General features: G+C 44.0%; 2 protein-coding genes across 2 annotated transcripts; one reads left to right on the forward strand and one right to left on the reverse strand.

Annotated features, from left to right (window-relative positions):
* The first annotated feature begins 9,371 nt into the window (after positions 1-9,371).
* Positions 9,372-15,257, forward strand: LOC123100813 (phenylalanine ammonia-lyase). The gene is made up of 2 exons (XM_044522687.1): positions 9,372-9,839; positions 13,481-15,257. Exons 1-2 carry the CDS (start codon positions 9,505-9,507, stop codon positions 15,183-15,185), a joined length of 2,040 nt encoding a protein of 679 aa, XP_044378622.1. The 5' UTR covers positions 9,372-9,504; the 3' UTR covers positions 15,186-15,257.
* A 136-nt stretch (positions 15,258-15,393) lies between these two features.
* On the reverse strand, positions 15,394-21,286 carry LOC123099255 (phenylalanine ammonia-lyase-like). Its single transcript, XM_044521425.1, has 2 exons — positions 20,829-21,286; positions 15,394-17,170 (listed from the first exon to the last, which is right to left on the reverse strand). Exons 1-2 carry the CDS (start codon positions 21,161-21,163, stop codon positions 15,466-15,468), a joined length of 2,040 nt encoding a protein of 679 aa, XP_044377360.1. The 5' UTR covers positions 21,164-21,286; the 3' UTR covers positions 15,394-15,465.
* Between the last annotated feature and the right edge of the window lie 337 nt (positions 21,287-21,623).

A 21,623-nucleotide genomic window follows, 5' to 3' on the forward strand; every position in this document is an offset into this window, starting at 1 on the left:
GACGGATCATGATTGGATCGCGAGACGAATCGTGATTGGATCGTGAAGACGTTCGACTACATCAACTGCGTTTCTTAACGCTTCCGCTTAGCGATCTACAAGGCTATGCAGATGCACTCCCCCTCTTGTAGTTGTTGATCTCCATAGCTAGTTCTTGGGTGTTCGTACGAATTTCATTGTTTCCCATGCAACGTTCCCCAACACTAAAGATTTATCATTTTCTGGTGTTTTATCTGTAAAAAAGATGGATAAATGTTCGGACATGTCGGAACTTGCATATGGTGTCGGAAATCATTCAAACATGGCATGTATGCCTACCATGAGCATGCCCACCTACTTTCCAAAGATGGGATCATTTTTAAAAATGTCAAAAACAAACACTTTTGAATGAAGAGTGTCCACGCAAGCTAGAAGGCTACGTCTAAGAGCATATTGTTTCTCAACATACTTGAAATGACCTTAATTATTTTCATGACCTTTTATGTCCAATTCAATGCACCACCCAAAGTTTTTTGGGTTTTGACAAAAAAAAATTATTTTTTTGGAGTTTTCTGAGTGAAAAAAGGCCGATATGATCAGACGTGTTGCAATGTACATAATGTGCCGGAAGCCATTCAAACCTGGTATGGATGCCTACCATGGATATTCTCATGTGGAAATAAAAGTTAGGGTTATTTTAAGGTTGCACAATAAAACGCAACGTAGGGTTTTCTGGTAGGCTAGAAGGCTCCATTCGAGAGCATATTCTTTCTTTGACATCCGACAAATGGTATTTTTTTTTCATCGCCTTGTATGACCAATTCAAGGGACTATGACAAGTTGCTTGGCTTTTGGACAAGTTTGCATTTTCTGGATTAAAAAGAATAATAAATGGTCGGAAGTGTCGCAACTTGTATATGTATCAAAAGTTGTTCAAACATGACATGGATGCCTATCATGGAGATGCCAACCTGTTGGCAAAAGTTGGGTAGTTTAAAAAATGTCCAAAAAAACACTATGTTCAACATTGGGTATCCTGGTAGGCTAGTAGGGTCCGTCTGACAGCACGTTATTTCTTGACATCCTTGAGATGGCCCCATTTTTTCAATTGGCTTATATTAAAAGTTCCAGGCACCTTGCAAAGTTGTTTTGATTTTCGTTCTTTTACATTTTCTAGAATTTCTCGGTAAAAAGGGCCAATAAATGGCCCGACATGTCGCAACATGCATACAAATTAGAAATTGTTCAAACATGGCATGTATGCTTACCACGGGAACGCCCAGCTTCTTGAAAAATTTGGGATCAATTGAAGAATGTCTAAAATAGACCATGTTCAAGGAAGGGTGTTCGCGTAGGCTAGAAGTTGTCTGAGATTACGTTGTTTCTCGACATACTTGAAATAGCCCCAGTTTTTTCTATGGCCTTGTATGGCAAATTCAAAGAACCATGTTAAATTGTTTCGATTTTTGACGAACCTTGCATTACTTTAGTTTTTCTCACGAAAAAAGGCCGATAAATGGGCTGACATGTCATAAGACTCATAACATGCATAAAGTGTCATAAATCGTTTATACAAGGCAAGGATGCGTGACATGAGCATGCCCACCTATTGCAAAAGTGGTGTCTAGTCCTGAGATTTCAAAAAGAATATCATGTTCAACACAAAGTTTTCACATAGGAGAGAAGAATCGGTTTGGGAGCACCTCATTTCTTGACATCCCTTAAATAACCTCATAGTTTTTTCATGACCTTGTATGACCAATTCAACAAAGCATGCCAAGATTTTTCGGTTTTTGATAAGTTTAGCATTTTCTAGATTTTTCTCTGTTAAAAAAAGTCTGGATATGTCGCAACTTGCATACGGTGTCGAAGTCGTTCAAACACATGTATGCCTACCATGGGCATGCTCACGTTCTTCCAAAAGTTGCGGTCATTTTAAGAACGTTGCAATAGAGGGTGTTCGGATGGCCGCTTTTTTTTACATCCGTCAAATGACCCCAAATTTTTTTCCATCAACTTCTATGACCATTCAAGGCAAGTTGTTTGGATTTTTGTTCATTCATTCATTTCCTGATGTTTTCTCAGTGAAAAGGACTGATGAATGATTGGACGTGTCTGCAATGTGCCAACCATGTCAAAAGTAATTAAAACCTGAGTTGAATGCCTCGTATGTCCGTTTCAGGCAGTTGCAAGAGTTAGAGTCATTTATCTATGGTGGAAAAAAATCACGAGTTAAGAGGAGTGTGCTAGACCAGATATATGTAGTATTTTCTAATTTAAGTGATTTTGTTATTTCAAATTTACATCATTATATATCAACATGAACATTTTCTCATGTCGTTAGCATTTATTTAAATTTCTTTATAATTTTGGAATTTCAAATTGTGTATGAAATTTTTGTAAACTTTAACACATTTTCCAAAATTGTTAATAACTTCCCAACAATTGATAAAAACAAAAAAAACTTTTAGATATTGGCCCAACAAGGCGATGATATCGCTCCCATGGTGTGCCTGTTAGACCGACCCTAGCCTTTAGGATTTCAAAAAAGTTCATGTCGTTTTCGTATTCTTTGTACAAACTAATATACCTATTAGTGAACTTTTTCTCAAATTCTGAATCTTTTAGGAGCAAAATTTCTACCTATTCAAAAAATTACAAAATTTGTAAACAAATTGTAAAAAATGCAGATTTTAAAAATGTTCAATAAAAATGTTCAATTAACTGAAAACGATTAAAAAATTTAAGAAAAGTCTGACGGCACAAAATACGATGAAAACCATTTCTGCTATTCTTTGCGACAAAGTGTGGGTCATTCGCACATAGGCGAGCGACCTAAAAAACAAGATGGGCCAGCCAAATTATGAGATAAACGCATATGCTGCAGTATCTAGTTTGTCGTGAATCTTTTTTGGACCCGCTCGTAGTTGGCCGCCCTATACTCAGGATCTCCCCTCCCGTGTCCCTCCCATGTCGCCCCCGCGCGGCGACCAGGGGGAACCCTAGCGCCGCCGCGTACTAGGCTCCCTCTCCCACCTCTCCTCCCCACAGCTGCAGGACATGGCGCGAGAGGCATTCGGCGGCGGTTGGCGACGCGCTGGCGAGAACTCAGGGCCGTCCCCCTGATGGTCGCGTGGGGGGCGCCCGGGCGCTCCTGTGGTGGCTTGTGGTCGATCTAATCCAGATCTGGCCGCCCGCGCCTCGGGCAGCGTGGGGCTACCCTCCGGTGGCTGGTGCGTCGCGGTGGCCATGGCCGTGGCGTGACCAGATCGGTCGGCGGCGGTGCGGTTGGATTTGGGCTCACGTGTGGGCTCCCTGGATTGTGGGCTCCCTGGATTGTGGTGCAACACGTCGGCAGATGGACGGATCAGCCGGGATTCTTCCATTGTCTGGTCCATGGTGGCGCGGGCAACTTTGGGGGAAACCCTAGATCTCCTTGGGATCGAGCGATGGCGGTGCTTTTGCCTCGTACCCCCTCTTCAGGGCATCATTTTGGAGTTCGCCTCGGATGAAGGGACCGACAACGCCGGCGGCGAACGCCTGGTGGCGCAACTGCCGATGAAAATCGAGCCGATTACGGTCATGGCGGACGATGACGACGTCTTTGATGTTGTACCCTTGTCGAGGCATCGTCGTTGCAGTTTGCGTCATCAGGCTCGGGATGCTCCGGGGGAAACACTAGATCTACCGCAGGGCCGACGGCGGATCGTTTTGGAGCAAGTGATGGCTTTCCTCCTGGGGGCATCGTTTTGGAGCTAGTGATGGCTGGAGGGGACAAGAGGTGGAGCGGTGTTGCATCTACCGCAGGGCCGACGTCGGATCACGACGGCATGGCGCTACGGTGTTTTGACGACAGACGCGTTTAGATGGACACATGCAGGATGATGGCGTTGTCTGGCGCCGTGGTGGCGTCGACGGAAGGCCAGGCAAGGTCGATTCGTCAGTTCCAGCTCTAAAGATGGACCAGAGGAAGATGGTGGCGACAGCGATACTGCGTCGGACTGGTGTGAGACCCAAACCCGGTATGTGGCTGGGCTAGGCCATCCGGCTATAGATGTTAGGGTTTGGTGCTATGTCTGTTTGGTATTAGGCTCGGATATTCGGCACACCTTCATCAAGGGGATAGGAGAAACAACAGATGTTGCCTAGATGGCGGCTTCAAGTTGTCTGATGTATTACCTTGTATGGTCCTTGTGAATAATTAATAAAATGGCTGCATGCATCGTCCAGATGCAGAGGCCGGGGGTATATCCTCCTTTTCTAAAAAATGAATCTGCTTTCACTTGTTTTTGGTGTGTTATTCTCAGTTTTCCCTTTTTCTTTTGCTTTTATTCTCAGCATGCCGTGAAGCTGTTACCCTCGCACTTGATCTATTGATATCATATGTGGAAATCGCCTATGATTGCCAAGGAGTGGTTAACGCCATGAAGCAGTGCACTAGAAGAACATATGCATGTATCATCAGGGAGATAACAGTGACGTTGGGTCAACTCCAACAATGTTCTTTCATCTTAGAAGGGCGTGCTACAAACTTCAGGGCACAAAGTCTTGCTAGACATGCTTTTGGTTTGGATATCTAATTCTTCAAAAAATGTCCAGGATTCGAAAAGTTTGTTCAAGTATTGTAAGAAAAGCTTAGAACTTTAAATTATCTTCCTTTTCCAAAATTTGTTCAAAACTCAAAAAATGTTCCCACATTCTTGAAAATGTTCGTGTTTTAATTTTTTTGAAGACTTTCTAAATTATTCAAGTTTTCCAAAACTGATAAATAAAAATGTTCGTCTTAGATAAATGTTTGCTACAGTACCCGCTAGTTTTCAAGAATTGTTCATGTTTTAAAAAAATGTTTGCGTTTTTGATAAATGTTAAAAAGTTTCAAAATTATTTTGTGTTTTATATAAATGTTTGCTACATTACCTCCTATTCTTAAAATTTGTTTGTGTTTTGAAGAACGTCCACGTTCAAAAAATGCTGAAAATTCGAAAAAAGTTTGAGATTTCCAAAAATGTCCGAGTTTAATTATTTTTCACAACTTCTGCAAAATATTTGTGTTTTGAAAATATTCACTTTTTCATAAAAAAATGTTTCAGTTTTATTTTCAAGGTTTGGCGCTGCTAATTAATCAGAAGTGGTTGTTAGTCTTAGTGGCTATCAGCTCGTTCCTTGTAGTAGGAGGTCCTGCGTTCACATCCTTGACTAGCATGTGTTTAGGGTGGTTGTACCAAAGCGAAAGTGTTAACTAAGAGCATCTACAGTTGGACCCCTCAAACCCGTCTCAAACAGCAGGGCAGGACGCCCGGTCACTGATCGGTCACGAAAAAACGACCTAGATGGACCCCTCAAACCGACCTCAAACGCCCGGGCTGACCGGCACCCCTCATTTCCAGCCCAGATATGGGGCGGATATGGGGGAGCTCGGGCGTGCCCGGGCACGACCGCCTGGCCCGCACTGGCCCGCATCTACCGCACATATATCCGTCCCCATTCGCTCGCCGGACCAAACCCTAGAGCCACTTCACTCCACTCCCCTTCACTCCCATCTGCCACCGACGATCACCTCCGGCGATCTCCGGCCTTCTCCGACATGGCGGGCAGCGGATCTGAGTCCTTCACCTCACGTCCACCGGCACCGTCCGGGTTACGGGCTCCGATGAGGAAGAGTAGGGCATGGGAGACGGCGGTAGATCGAGTCCTGTGAGCCGGCTAGTGTCCCATGTCCTACTCTACCTCGCCGGCGGGCGGACCGACACTATGAGGGGTGCAGCCGGCCGCCGGACATGGGCACAGCGGAGCCGGATGACCTCCGCTTAGTATTAGGTTTACGTTGCATGTAATAATATGGATTTAAGGTTCCTAATTTGAGGTATCCGGATGTAGAATCCGTTATTTAAGGCATGATCGATCAATGTCCGCAGACGCGTCAGGGCGCGTCCGCAGGCGTTTGATGGACCGGATTTGCAAGGTCCGCCTGTAGATGCTCTAAGCGACCAACTCCACAATTTAATTGCAGTGAAGTGATTACAGTTAGCTTTTGCAATCTTGCATGCGTACGTGGGATACATGTGCAGTTCATACAAACATGAATGGTGGTACGTAAATACTTGTACGTACCCGACTTGAGTTTGCATGCATAATAAACATTTGCAATTCAACCGACTGGCCGTCTAGTAAAAACTGACTCCCAACAGAACGATATAATTTGGAATCCCAACAGAATGTGATCGTATCGTCCTTCCTTTCTGTCTGTGGTGAGGATGACTGTGCTAGTGATGGCAACAGCTAACAACATAGGGAGGTACAGTAGGCCTTTACCCGTCCCTCTCCCTCTCTCTCTCGCCTTGATAGAATTTGATTCTGCCGTTGGCTGTTGCAAGCTTCAGCCCAGAAGCAAACGACGCATGCAGCTGCATGCGTACGTCGGATGCATGTGAAGCTCATACATACAGGAATGCATGGGTGCTACTTTGGTGTACCCGACTTGTGGCAACCTTTCAAGATCGAGGGAGAGAAGGGAACGGGTCAGATCACAGATGTGTGGTTGCATCACCTCCTCTCTACCACGGTCCCGCTCGGTAAAGTTTATCGGCATGTTAAAGTTTAGCATATATCCCCATGTGCTAAGGTGCAAAGTCATTGTCATTCTGATCTCTGTGGGTACGCCTGCCACATTTTTGCATAGGGGCATTTGGGACAATTCTTATTGGACGACGAATATCTTCTGCAAAAACACATCGGTTTTCTCGACCCACTCTGTTGTTACTCGATTCTGACGGATAAAACCACTGTACATCCACTAATTATCTGCCATGCTTTATTGGAAGCAACACAACAAAATTAAGGTTTTATTTAAATTAATCACATCGAATTTTTATTTTCTACCGGGTTGATGAGAAACGGCATTGAATCCACCTACATCTCTAATAGGTAAAGAGGGTCCTAATCCCATCCGAGGATGTGTAGATTGAGTACGTTCTTCATGCTCTACCCTGTTCCAAGCCAAATTTTGGCAACTCCTCCCCCCTGTTCCCCAGACACACGTCTAGGAAAATAGCCGAGAGAATATGCATTCGGAGAACAATGGGGAGGCGCCGCCTAAATCCTGTCTCGGAACGGGGTAGAGCATGAAAAACGTACCCAATCTACACATCCTCAGGCTGTCCGTGAAAAATGCTGAACAATCTGAAAGAGTTGCGGTGATAAATACACAACTTAATGCATATTTATTGATGCAACCCTTCTGGACGGAAGACACGTATGTTACGCGACTAGACATGAAAATGGAATCTAGTGACATGAAAAAAAGCAAAGGAAGAGATGGATTTGTAACTCACCCTCGACTGTAGAGGATGTAGTCGAACAACGGAGGGATGCTTAGGGACCAACAACTCTGACGGCGACCACTCCATGGGGATTACCCTATTAATTAAGCAAACCAACCAACAAATAAACCAGTTTGCACAATCAACTTGAGCAGCAATTTCAAACGGCACAAGCAAGCGGCAATGGAGGTGTCCATACTCGAATACACAAAAGATGCCTAAACAAATGAAAACCTCCGACCGACATGATCGAACACACGGACGTCTGTACATGAAAAAATGCCTTTATTCTGCTCAAGTAAGAACTCAAGTGCCAAACTGGAAAAAATATATTGGTGCCGTTGGCGCCGCACAACCCTCTTGAGGTTTCTCTCTTCTTCTCACACACACACGGGAAGAAAATGTACACACACGCAATCAATAGAACAAAACTATATAAGACAACTTTGAAGAGTGAGGACGTTTGGCTGCCGAGCGTCGAATTTTAAATTTCAAATTTAAAGGTCTCCATGGAGCTCGGCCTTCAAATGCAATTTCCGAACATGAGTGAGGACGTTTGGCTGCCGAGAACAATGGAGGCCGATATTTTTGAAATTTGAAATTTGAAATTTTCTGTTGCAAAAAATTCTGAAAAAAATATGCATGTATATAAGGATGTAATCTAGATGTGCGTAGAAATTCACGATGAAATACCTTGAATTGCGACCTGTACAAAAAAGGCAAATTCATGGTCTAGTAGGATGAATAGTATCATGTGTTAAAAAGCTTTAGATTTGTCTTTTTTGCACAGCCCATAATTCAACGTATTTCGTCCTGAAAAATTTACGCACTTATGCATTATGCATTTGTCTATCTCTGTATTCTTTTTTTTCAGATTTTTTTGAAAAGTAGAAATATGAATTTTGATGAATTTTAAATTTCAAATTTAAAGGTCTCCATGGAGGTCATCCTCCAAATGCAATTTCCGAACATTGAAGTATATCCTTATTTAATTTTTTAGTTTTATCAAGAACACTTGCCGCTTCTTTATTAGTCTAGCCAGTAGGATACTACATGCATACTTCATGTTAGGTGGGACTTGCAGCATGAGTGAGTCAATAATAAAGCCGCTAGCTACTCCAGCATGAAATGAAATGAATCCACGTCACATGGCAGCTGAGCTGACGAGTCATTCTTGTTTATTTATCTGCAAATTAACTTGTAAGAACGGGCCTTTTTATGGTGAAGCACCGGCATGAGGCGTGCGCATGCCAATGTTGTCACGTAGCCGGCCGGTCATGGAATGCAACGCAAGAGTTACCAGTGCACGTACGCCAGATCCATGCTTGCTTCAGCTACCCAACAAGAAAAAGAGGGAGATGGTTGGATGTGCAACCGTTTTCCCCCGTTATCTGCTCAATGCCGTGACAGCACAAACACACACCATCTTTTTCCCTTCCCGTTTCATCGTATCGCCGTTTCACACGCAGATCGCGTGGCGGAGAGCCTTGCGCGTAAGGATGGCAATTTTACCCATGAGTATGGGTATCCGCGGGTACCATACCCGCATGGGTAGGGTATGGGCATGATTTTATACCTATGGGTAGTACTCATACCCTACCCATTAAGTCATGGGTAGGGCACGGGTATAGGCTTTTGCCCATGGATATACCCATACCCTATCCGTTTATACTGACATGTGAACCTTACCCGTGATTCACAATTGTACCAATGTTAATGTTATGTCGTAAGCTTGTCAACATACGTTAAAGTTTTTACAAATTGTTAATTTGATTTGAGATAATTATCATGTACTCATCTATCTGTTATTGAGTTGATATCAATATTTTTTTAGTCGAATGTGCTATAGATGAATGTAAAATTACGAATTACTTATGTACTATTTGATCTACCCGTTGGGTACCCAATGGGTATGGGTGCCCGTCGGGTATGGGTACGGGTAAAGTTTCATACCCATGAGTATGGGTATGGGTAGAATTTTGTACCCATTGACTACACGGGTATAGGTATGGTATTGCTCAACCCGCCCCATACCCTACCCATTGCCATCCTTACTTGCGTGGCGATAGCGGCAATTTCGCCCCATCCGATCCTTGCATCTCTTATTTAAGCATACCATCTGCCTTAGCTCCCTCCAAGAGAGGAGCTCGGTTCATCATCCACTACCCTCAACCGAACCATCACCCTCATCCACTGGCAACAAGAAATGGCGCATTTCTGGAGTGTCGCGGCGGCCGAGCTCACCGGCAGCCACCTCGACGAGGTCAAGCGCATGGTGGCGCGATTCCGTGGGCCTGTCGTCAGGATCCTGGGGGCCGGCCTCAGCTTCGGCCAGGTGGCTGCCGTTGCACACGCCAAGGACGCGGCCAGCGTCACCGTCGAGCTCGCCAACGAGGCGCGCGTCCGCGTCCAGGCCTGCAGCGACTGGATCGTCGACTCGGTGGCAAACGGAGGTGACATCTACGGCGTCACCACGGGCTTTGGTGGCACCTCCCACCGTCGCACAAAAGATGGGCACGGCCTCCAGGTCGAGCTTGTCAGGTGAGTATACAATTTTGCATCTCAACATCATGCGCATATTTTAGTACTCCTGCAATCCAATTTTGGCACTAGACACCGCTAACAAAGCGAGGGACGGTAGTGGGTTCGAGAAAATACATTCTCCCTTGTAGCGTGCATGTATCACCCACTGGTTATCTTTGAGAAACTAATGTCGGCGAGTATATGGTGCAGCACATCTCTCCCTATAGCATAGTGAGTGTCGCAAAGATAAACTAGCAAGATTAGAGTTTGTAATTTTATTTGAGCTATGCGACATGACCATTTTGTTGACACAATATCACACACACACACACACACACACACACATAGAGAGATTTAATATCAAGAGAGATCACAGTTTGAGTTGGCTGATTAGAAAGGTCAAAATTCTTTCTGGAGAACACAACTATTGAAAAAATGCCAATTGATGTTGCGCTCCAATATACATCTTTTCTAGCCACAATACAATCAAACACACGTCTATTCCGATTGCTAAAGTTTAGTGTATTTTAAATTTTAAAGGCACCTCATTACAATCGAATAATTTTTCCTCTCTATGTTTTCGAATCAAGTGTATAATTTCCCCAGAATATTGCAGTAATATGCCGATTCCAGTAAGGAGTGTTGATGGCCGACCGATGCCAGATTTACTACTGACTTTGAACTGAGAAATTATTACATTGATGAAAACTCATCATAAAATCGATAATTTTTTCTAAAGAGTTAGCACTTTGATTTAGGAAGCAAGATAGTCAAAATGACATAATAAATACACGTGGAGAGAACGTATATTGACCTGATTGAAGAGTATGGATTGACGTAGCATGACTGCAGCTAGAGAAAATTGATAAAACCAATACTATCATGTTTCAAAATAGAAGATCAAAACTCTAATAAATTATAGCCAGTATAGACAATCCTCTTACAATCACATGTTCTCTAGATAATTTATATTACCGACAACATACAAAGTTCCTAAGGTTGATATGAAATATAAAATGGCCGCGTGTTTTGGCACCAACATAAGCATCGATATAGGAATACATAAATGAGCATTTATTGCTGAAACGAGGGATTGAGTGTTTCTTGTCATTCATTTTTGTTATATTTTAATTTTTCTTTTACATAATATGGATCCATTTGTGGATAAAAGGATGTACCATGAAACAAGGCTGGAAATGGAAAACCCGTTGCTCTATATAGCTATACACAAAATGAAAACATGGCGTAGAATTGCAGACTCACTCCAGATAACATAAAACAACTTAAGCGAATGCGCATATTGTCGGTTAATTTGGTTGGTGTCCTTCCAGCTCGGTGCCCAACCGTTATATCAAAGCCACATATTTCAATTTTTATTTATTTATTTGCAGTGTAATCTTATATTAATATAAAAAATAATGTCAACGTTACGCCTTCATAAATGTACCAATGTCTACAACATCGTGATTTATATGGTGAAGGGGGTAAATAAGAGGATAAAAAAATGTACACGAGATAAAAATTAGAAAAAACAATACTTTCAGTGCACTAAAGATCTAGCCCTCGCATTTGCGAGGGCCACCTTGCTAGTTTAGTAAGAATCATAATTGGGGATTTAATGTATACATGTGCATGCCACACTTTCTATTTTAAGGATGTACTTTTTGAATATCTCACACTACGTCATGTAATTAGAAATTAAGAAGAGTGTAGGATTCAAATTGAGGACCATTGGTGTCTGTTTATTTCCTGTAAACTAACTCGATTTGTTTTTTTTTGTTAACTAGCTAGTGGAAGTTATATTTCCATTTTAGTATTCCCTCAGATGTAGTGCAAATTAAATTAGTTCTAAATAAAATGTTGTAAAATTTGACCAAGTTTGCATAGAAAAATATGAACACTTACAATAGCAAGTTTATATGACATGAAATCATATTCCATCATGAATAAAATTGCATGTTGACTTGATATTATATATCTTGATATATTTTCTTCAAAATTGGTCAAAGCTTATAAAATTTGACCAAAATCACAACTAATATACGGTATATTATTGAATAGATGGAGTATTACCAAAGTTGGAGAATATGCATCACTAACATTATCATAGTCACTAGTATGCCTGCACAATTGTTTATATCACAACATCTTGCAATTTAGTTGAGAGCACGAGCCGATATGGAGACACTTAGCATCCTTGCATGCATATAGCCTACCACCACCACACTCAAATTGTTTAACTATCACCTACTCCCTCCGTCTCATAATATAAGAACGTTTTTCATACTACGAACCAATTTTCAAATTTTATGTTTTGAATTATTCCGAAACAGTTATGCCAATAATATACATGAAAACTTAAGCAAATAACCTTTTGTAAAAGAATATGAAAATATATGAGTTGTGTGAAATTTATAAAACGGAACAAGTTATGTATTTCAAATATATATCATATATACCAACTTCGTCCATACCTATTTTTATTTTTTATTTTTTTGCACACCTCATCTATGATGATATTTTCTTAATGGATTTTTTTTGAGTTGAAAAATAATCCATTAAACAACTCGTGCAGCAACATCGCTAGCACCCAAACTTGAAACAAAATCCGGCAGATGCTCCTTCCAAACAATGGAGGGCAGTGCTGCATGAAAACCAAACTGCGCTAAAGCATGCGCTACTGAATTACATGTTCTACAGCAAAAGACAAATTCAAAACGATCAAAGTTTGCAAAGCATAGACTTCGAGCTTCACCGAACAGCACACCTAGCTCACCTTTATCAGCATCACCGGAATTGAGAGCTTGTACATGGGTGAGAGTCCGACTCCAGAATAATTCTGTGTACCATCAATGGCCACGAGGCACGCCATTGCTTCCGCCTGGAAAGCACTCTTAACGTGCATTAGTTTACCCGCTCCCGCTGCTAGGAAATCTCCAGCGTCCGATCGCAGGATGTAGCCTAAAGCTCCAACAGTGGATTCAGGTTTAAAAGCTGCATCAAAATTCACTTTTATAAAATCCTGTTTTGGTTTCATCCACCCTGTCACTATAGGTGCCGCCTGAGGAGGTGACTCGGGACCCTCTGCAAAATCAAGCATATGTTTAGTAATAATGTGACATGTCTCCTTGGTCCTTATCACCAGCATTGATTTTATTCCTTGTAGTCCATCAATCCCAGAGAAGAACCTCCAATCTCCGCTGCATCTCAGGATTAAGTGTAAAAATAGCTTCAACAACATCAGCAGCATTAGGTTGTGACAGTAGCAAAAGCCTCGCCTCTACCAAATTCAGTTCCCTCCAGAGACCTTCTTTACAAACTTGCACCGCAAAAAAATATGCCCCCGATCCTCATGGAGCCTTTGCTGGTAGCGTCATCACCCAAAGCTTGTTCCAACGCTGGGATGACACCACTGTATTAGCAGAGGAGGATGCATCTCTGAATTTTGCCCACTGTACTTGCAACGCTGGGATGCATCTCTTAATGGAAATTGGAAAGGCTAAATTTGTTGAAACTAAAATAATTTCCCAAGTTATAAAAAGTGGGTCCATATGTACGAACAAAAAATCTGGACTTCTGTGTAAGATAAATTACAAGAATTAAATTAGTCTGTTGGCCGGCCGTATGTCGACATTGACCTTATTCTTCCATGCATGCAGGCATCTCATTGCTGGCATATTCGGCACCGGCAGCGACCACGAGCTGCCATCCGAGGTTACACGTGCATCCATGCTCGTGCACATTAACACCCTCCTTCAGGGATTTTCCGGCATACGCTTCGAGATCCTCGAGGCCATCACAAAGCTCATCAACAAAGGAGTACCCCCGAGGATTCCCCTCCGGGGCAGCATCACCGCGAGTGGCGACGTGGTCCCTCTTGCTTACATTGCCGGTGTCCTTACTGGACGCCCCAATGCAGAGGCACTTACCCACGATGGTAGGAAGGTGGACGCCGCCGAGGCATTCAAGATCGCTGGGATAGATGGTGGCTTCTTCAAGCTGAACCCCAAGGAGGGGTTGGCCATTGTGAATGGCACGGCTGCGGCCGCCGCCCTTGCAGCCATGGTGTTGTTCGATTGCAACATCTTCGCCGTCCTATCTGAGGTTTTTTCCGCAATGTTTTGTGAGGTAATGTATGGCAAATCAGAGTTTGCCGACCATCTAATCCACAAGCTGAAACATCACCCTGGCACAATTGAGGCCGCGGCTATCATGGAGCACATCCTGGCTGGCAGCCCGTTCATGGTCTATGGCAAGATGGTGAACGACATGGACCCACACCTCAAGCCAAAACAGGACAGATATGCGATCCGCACCGCACCACAGTGGCTCGGCCCGCAGATCGAGGTCATTCGGGCGGCTACCAAGTGTATCGAGCGTGAGGTGAACTCTATGAGTGACAATCCAGTCATTGATGTGCACCGTGGCATAGCACTCCATGGTGGTAACTTCCAGGGAACACCCATCGGCGTGTCCATGGACAACACCCGCCTTGCCATCGCCAGCATTGGGAAGCTCATGTTCGCGCAGTTCTCTGAGCTCGTGAATGAGTTCTACAACAATGGCATGACGTCAAACCTGGCTGGCAGTCGGGACCCGAGCTTAGACTATGGTCTGAAAGGCATTGAGATCGCCATGGCCGCCTATTGCTCGGAGCTCCAGTACCTTGCCAACCCGGTGACAACCCATGTCCAAAGCGCCGAGCAGCACAACCAGGGGGTGAACTCACTCGGCCTTGTCTCAGCCAGGAAGACTGCGGAGGCGGTGGAGATACTGAAGCTCATGTCCTCGACGTACCTGGTGGCACTTTGCCAGGCCGTCGACCTTCGCCACCTGGAGCAAAACATCAAAATCTTTGTCAACAGATGTGTGGTGCAAGCTGCTAAGAAAGTGGTCGACGCCACCAGTGTTGAGAAGAAGCTCGCGGCCGCCGTCGACCGCGTGGACGTTTTCAGGTACGCTGACAACCCATGCAGCGCCAACTACCCCCTGATGCACAAGCTGCGCAGTGTGCTCCTCGAGCACGCTCTTGCTAGCAGGAGCACTGACGACGAGGTGTTGTCCAAGATCAGTAAGCTGGAGGAGGAGCTAGTGATAGCGTTGCCACGGGAGGTCGAAGCGGCGCGTGTGGCCGTGGAGATGGGCAGTGCACCCATCTCAAACATGATCAGGGGGAGCAGGTCATTCCCGCTCTATCAGTTTGTTCGTGAGGAACTCGGATGCGTGTTTCTGACCGGGGAGAAGCTTCTCGCACCCGGCGAAGAGTGTGACAAGGTGTTCGTGGGGATCAGCCAAGGCAAGCTCATCGACCCCATGCTTGAGTGCCTGAAAGAGTGGAACGGTGAGCCTCTGCCCATCAACTGACTCGTGTCAAGGTTTTTATTTCCATATGTGTGCCTGTCTAAATAAGTGAACAGTACTGTTGTTCACGTGTTTTGAGATCATTGCATGTGTGTACATGCACTTTTTTTAATGTCTTTGATTCGGGTAAGTCGAACTTGTGTCATGTAATATTAAGTCCAATTTTTAAATTGGACTTAAAAAGTGCATGTACACACATGCAATGATCTCAAAACACGTGAACAACAGTACTGTTCACTTATTTAGACAGGCACACATATGGAAATAAAAACCTTGACACGAGTCAGTTGATGGGCAGAGGCTCACCGTTCCACTCTTTCAGGCACTCAAGCATGGGGTCGATGAGCTTGCCTTGGCTGATCCCCACGAACACCTTGTCACACTCTTCGCCGGGTGCGAGAAGCTTCTCCCCGGTCAGAAACACGCATCCGAGTTCCTCACGAACAAACTGATAGAGCGGGAATGACCTGCTCCCCCTGATCATGTTTGAGATGGGTGCACTGCCCATCTCCACGGCCACACGCGCCGCTTCGACCTCCCGTGGCAACGCTATCACTAGCTCCTCCTCCAGCTTACTGATCTTGGACAACACCTCGTCGTCAGTGCTCCTGCTAGCAAGAGCGTGCTCGAGGAGCACACTGCGCAGCTTGTGCATCAGGGGGTAGTTGGCGCTGCATGGGTTGTCAGCGTACCTGAAAACGTCCACGCGGTCGACGGCGGCCGCGAGCTTCTTCTCAACACTGGTGGCGTCGACCACTTTCTTAGCAGCTTGCACCACACATCTGTTGACAAAGATTTTGATGTTTTGCTCCAGGTGGCGAAGGTCGACGGCCTGGCAAAGTGCCACCAGGTACGTCGAGGACATGAGCTTCAGTATCTCCACCGCCTCCGCAGTCTTCCTGGCTGAGACAAGGCCGAGTGAGTTCACCCCCTGGTTGTGCTGCTCGGCGCTTTGGACATGGGTTGTCACCGGGTTGGCAAGGTACTGGAGCTCCGAGCAATAGGCGGCCATGGCGATCTCAATGCCTTTCAGACCATAGTCTAAGCTCGGGTCCCGACTGCCAGCCAGGTTTGACGTCATGCCATTGTTGTAGAACTCATTCACGAGCTCAGAGAACTGCGCGAACATGAGCTTCCCAATGCTGGCGATGGCAAGGCGGGTGTTGTCCATGGACACGCCGATGGGTGTTCCCTGGAAGTTACCACCATGGAGTGCTATGCCACGGTGCACATCAATGACTGGATTGTCACTCATAGAGTTCACCTCACGCTCGATACACTTGGTAGCCGCCCGAATGACCTCGATCTGCGGGCCGAGCCACTGTGGTGCGGTGCGGATCGCATATCTGTCCTGTTTTGGCTTGAGGTGTGGGTCCATGTCGTTCACCATCTTGCCATAGACCATGAACGGGCTGCCAGCCAGGATGTGCTCCATGATAGCCGCGGCCTCAATTGTGCCAGGGTGATGTTTCAGCTTGTGGATTAGATGGTCGGCAAACTCTGATTTGCCATACATTACCTCACAAAACATTGCGGAAAAAACCTCAGATAGGACGGCGAAGATGTTGCAATCGAACAACACCATGGCTGCAAGGGCGGCGGCCGCAGCCGTGCCATTCACAATGGCCAACCCCTCCTTGGGGTTCAGCTTGAAGAAGCCACCATCTATCCCAGCGATCTTGAATGCCTCGGCGGCGTCCACCTTCCTACCATCGTGGGTAAGTGCCTCTGCATTGGGGCGTCCAGTAAGGACACCGGCAATGTAAGCAAGAGGGACCACGTCGCCACTCGCGGTGATGCTGCCCCGGAGGGGAATCCTCGGGGGTACTCCTTTGTTGATGAGCTTTGTGATGGCCTCGAGGATCTCGAAGCGTATGCCGGAAAATCCCTGAAGGAGGGTGTTAATGTGCACGAGCATGGATGCACGTGTAACCTCGGATGGCAGCTCGTGGTCGCTGCCGGTGCCGAATATGCCAGCAATGAGATGCCTGCATGCATGGAAGAATAAGGTCAATGTCGACATACGGCCGGCCAACAGACTAATTTAATTCTTGTAATTTATCTTACACAGAAGTCCAGATTTTTTGTTCGTACATATGGACCCACTTTTTATAACTTGGGAAATTATTTTAGTTTCAACAAATTTAGCCTTTCCAATTTCCATTAAGAGATGCATCCCAGCGTTGCAAGTACAGTGGGCAAAATTCAGAGATGCATCCTCCTCTGCTAATACAGTGGTGTCATCCCAGCGTTGGAACAAGCTTTGGGTGATGACGCTACCAGCAAAGGCTCCATGAGGATCGGGGGCATATTTTTTTGCGGTGCAAGTTTGTAAAGAAGGTCTCTGGAGGGAACTGAATTTGGTAGAGGCGAGGCTTTTGCTACTGTCACAACCTAATGCTGCTGATGTTGTTGAAGCTATTTTTACACTTAATCCTGAGATGCAGCGGAGATTGGAGGTTCTTCTCTGGGATTGATGGACTACAAGGAATAAAATCAATGCTGGTGATAAGGACCAAGGAGACATGTCACATTATTACTAAACATATGCTTGATTTTGCAGAGGGTCCCGAGTCACCTCCTCAGGCGGCACCTATAGTGACAGGGTGGATGAAACCAAAACAGGATTTTATAAAAGTGAATTTTGATGCAGCTTTTAAACCTGAATCCACTGTTGGAGCTTTAGGCTACATCCTGCGATCGGACGCTGGAGATTTCCTAGCAGCGGGAGCGGGTAAACTAATGCACGTTAAGAGTGCTTTCCAGGCGGAAGCAATGGCGTGCCTCGTGGCCATTGATGGTACACAGAATTATTCTGGAGTCGGACTCTCACCCATGTACAAGCTCTCAATTCCGGTGATGCTGATAAAGGTGAGCTAGGTGTGCTGTTCGGTGAAGCTCGAAGTCTATGCTTTGCAAACTTTGATCGTTTTGAATTTGTCTTTTGCTGTAGAACATGTAATTCAGTAGCGCATGCTTTAGCGCAGTTTGGTTTTCATGCAGCACTGCCCTCCATTGTTTGGAAGGAGCATCTGCCGGATTTTGTTTCAAGTTTGGGTGCTAGCGATGTTGCTGCACGAGTTGTTTAATGGATTATTTTTCAACTCAAAAAAAATCCATTAAGAAAATATCATCATAGATGAGGTGTGCAAAAAAATAAAAAATAAAAATAGGTATGGACGAAGTTGGTATATATGATATATATTTGAAATACATAACTTGTTCCGTTTTATAAATTTCACACAACTCATATATTTTCATATTCTTTTACAAAAGGTTATTTGCTTAAGTTTTCATGTATATTATTGGCATAACTGTTTCGGAATAATTCAAAACATAAAATTTGAAAATTGGTTCGTAGTATGAAAAACGTTCTTATATTATGAGACGGAGGGAGTAGGTGATAGTTAAACAATTTGAGTGTGGTGGTGGTAGGCTATATGCATGCAAGGATGCTAAGTGTCTCCATATCGGCTCGTGCTCTCAACTAAATTGCAAGATGTTGTGATATAAACAATTGTGCAGGCATACTAGTGACTATGATAATGTTAGTGATGCATATTCTCCAACTTTGGTAATACTCCATCTATTCAATAATATACCGTATATTAGTTGTGATTTTGGTCAAATTTTATAAGCTTTGACCAATTTTGAAGAAAATATATCAAGATATATAATATCAAGTCAACATGCAATTTTATTCATGATGGAATATGATTTCATGTCATATAAACTTGCTATTGTAAGTGTTCATATTTTTCTATGCAAACTTGGTCAAATTTTACAACATTTTATTTAGAACTAATTTAATTTGCACTACATCTGAGGGAATACTAAAATGGAAATATAACTTCCACTAGCTAGTTAACAAAAAAAACAAATCGAGTTAGTTTACAGGAAATAAACAGACACCAATGGTCCTCAATTTGAATCCTACACTCTTCTTAATTTCTAATTACATGACGTAGTGTGAGATATTCAAAAAGTACATCCTTAAAATAGAAAGTGTGGCATGCACATGTATACATTAAATCCCCAATTATGATTCTTACTAAACTAGCAAGGTGGCCCTCGCAAATGCGAGGGCTAGATCTTTAGTGCACTGAAAGTATTGTTTTTTCTAATTTTTATCTCGTGTACATTTTTTTATCCTCTTATTTACCCCCTTCACCATATAAATCACGATGTTGTAGACATTGGTACATTTATGAAGGCGTAACGTTGACATTATTTTTTATATTAATATAAGATTACACTGCAAATAAATAAATAAAAATTGAAATATGTGGCTTTGATATAACGGTTGGGCACCGAGCTGGAAGGACACCAACCAAATTAACCGACAATATGCGCATTCGCTTAAGTTGTTTTATGTTATCTGGAGTGAGTCTGCAATTCTACGCCATGTTTTCATTTTGTGTATAGCTATATAGAGCAACGGGTTTTCCATTTCCAGCCTTGTTTCATGGTACATCCTTTTATCCACAAATGGATCCATATTATGTAAAAGAAAAATTAAAATATAACAAAAATGAATGACAAGAAACACTCAATCCCTCGTTTCAGCAATAAATGCTCATTTATGTATTCCTATATCGATGCTTATGTTGGTGCCAAAACACGCGGCCATTTTATATTTCATATCAACCTTAGGAACTTTGTATGTTGTCGGTAATATAAATTATCTAGAGAACATGTGATTGTAAGAGGATTGTCTATACTGGCTATAATTTATTAGAGTTTTGATCTTCTATTTTGAAACATGATAGTATTGGTTTTATCAATTTTCTCTAGCTGCAGTCATGCTACGTCAATCCATACTCTTCAATCAGGTCAATATACGTTCTCTCCACGTGTATTTATTATGTCATTTTGACTATCTTGCTTCCTAAATCAAAGTGCTAACTCTTTAGAAAAAATTATCGATTTTATGATGAGTTTTCATCAATGTAATAATTTCTCAGTTCAAAGTCAGTAGTAAATCTGGCATCGGTCGGCCATCAACACTCCTTACTGGAATCGGCATATTACTGCAATATTCTGGGGAAATTATACACTTGATTCGAAAACATAGAGAGGAAAAATTATTCGATTGTAATGAGGTGCCTTTAAAATTTAAAATACACTAAACTTTAGCAATCGGAATAGACGTGTGTTTGATTGTATTGTGGCTAGAAAAGATGTATATTGGAGCGCAACATCAATTGGCATTTTTTCAATAGTTGTGTTCTCCAGAAAGAATTTTGACCTTTCTAATCAGCCAACTCAAACTGTGATCTCTCTTGATATTAAATCTCTCTATGTGTGTGTGTGTGTGTGTGTGTGTGTGTGTGTGTGTGTGTGTGTGATATTGTGTCAACAAAATGGTCATGTCGCATAGCTCAAATAAAATTACAAACTCTAATCTTGCTAGTTTATCTTTGCGACACTCACTATGCTATAGGGAGAGATGTGCTGCACCATATACTCGCCGACATTAGTTTCTCAAAGATAACCAGTGGGTGATACATGCACGCTACAAGGGAGAATGTATTTTCTCGAACCCACTACCGTCCCTCGCTTTGTTAGCGGTGTCTAGTGCCAAAATTGGATTGCAGGAGTACTAAAATATGCGCATGATGTTGAGATGCAAAATTGTATACTCACCTGACAAGCTCGACCTGGAGGCCGTGCCCATCTTTTGTGCGACGGTGGGAGGTGCCACCAAAGCCCGTGGTGACGCCGTAGATGTCACCTCCGTTTGCCACCGAGTCGACGATCCAGTCGCTGCAGGCCTGGACGCGGACGCGCGCCTCGTTGGCGAGCTCGACGGTGACGCTGGCCGCGTCCTTGGCGTGTGCAACGGCAGCCACCTGGCCGAAGCTGAGGCCGGCCCCCAGGATCCTGACGACAGGCCCACGGAATCGCGCCACCATGCGCTTGACCTCGTCGAGGTGGCTGCCGGTGAGCTCGGCCGCCGCGACACTCCAGAAATGCGCCATTTCTTGTTGCCAGTGGATGAGGGTGATGGTTCGGTTGAGGGTAGTGGATGATGAACCGAGCTCCTCTCTTGGAGGGAGCTAAGGCAGATGGTATGCTTAAATAAGAGATGCAAGGATCGGATGGGGCGAAATTGCCGCTATCGCCACGCAAGTAAGGATGGCAATGGGTAGGGTATGGGGCGGGTTGAGCAATACCATACCTATACCCGTGTAGTCAATGGGTACAAAATTCTACCCATACCCATACTCATGGGTATGAAACTTTACCCGTACCCATACCCGACGGGCACCCATACCCATTGGGTACCCAACGGGTAGATCAAATAGTACATAAGTAATCGTGATTAGTTATTATATATATATATATCTCAGTGGGTGAAATGAATACGAATTAGATTAGATTGAAGTGAAGGAAACATGTGGTGCATGTCGAAAGTAGTACTAATCCAAACTTGATTAA

This window comes from Triticum aestivum, chromosome 4D (assembly GCF_018294505.1).
Source record: "Triticum aestivum cultivar Chinese Spring chromosome 4D, IWGSC CS RefSeq v2.1, whole genome shotgun sequence".
Taxonomy (NCBI): domain Eukaryota; kingdom Viridiplantae; phylum Streptophyta; class Magnoliopsida; order Poales; family Poaceae; genus Triticum; species Triticum aestivum.

Coding starts and splice junctions, on each gene's coding strand:
- LOC123100813 (XM_044522687.1), top strand. CDS start 9,505: ATGGCGCATTTCTGGAGTGTCGCGGCGGCCGAGCTCACCGGCAGCCAC. Junction 9,840..13,480: donor CTCCAGGTCGAGCTTGTCAG/GTGAGTATACAA, acceptor CCATGCATGCAG/GCATCTCATTGCTGGCATAT.
- LOC123099255 (XM_044521425.1), bottom strand. CDS start 21,163: ATGGCGCATTTCTGGAGTGTCGCGGCGGCCGAGCTCACCGGCAGCCAC. Junction 17,171..20,828: donor CTCCAGGTCGAGCTTGTCAG/GTGAGTATACAA, acceptor CCATGCATGCAG/GCATCTCATTGCTGGCATAT.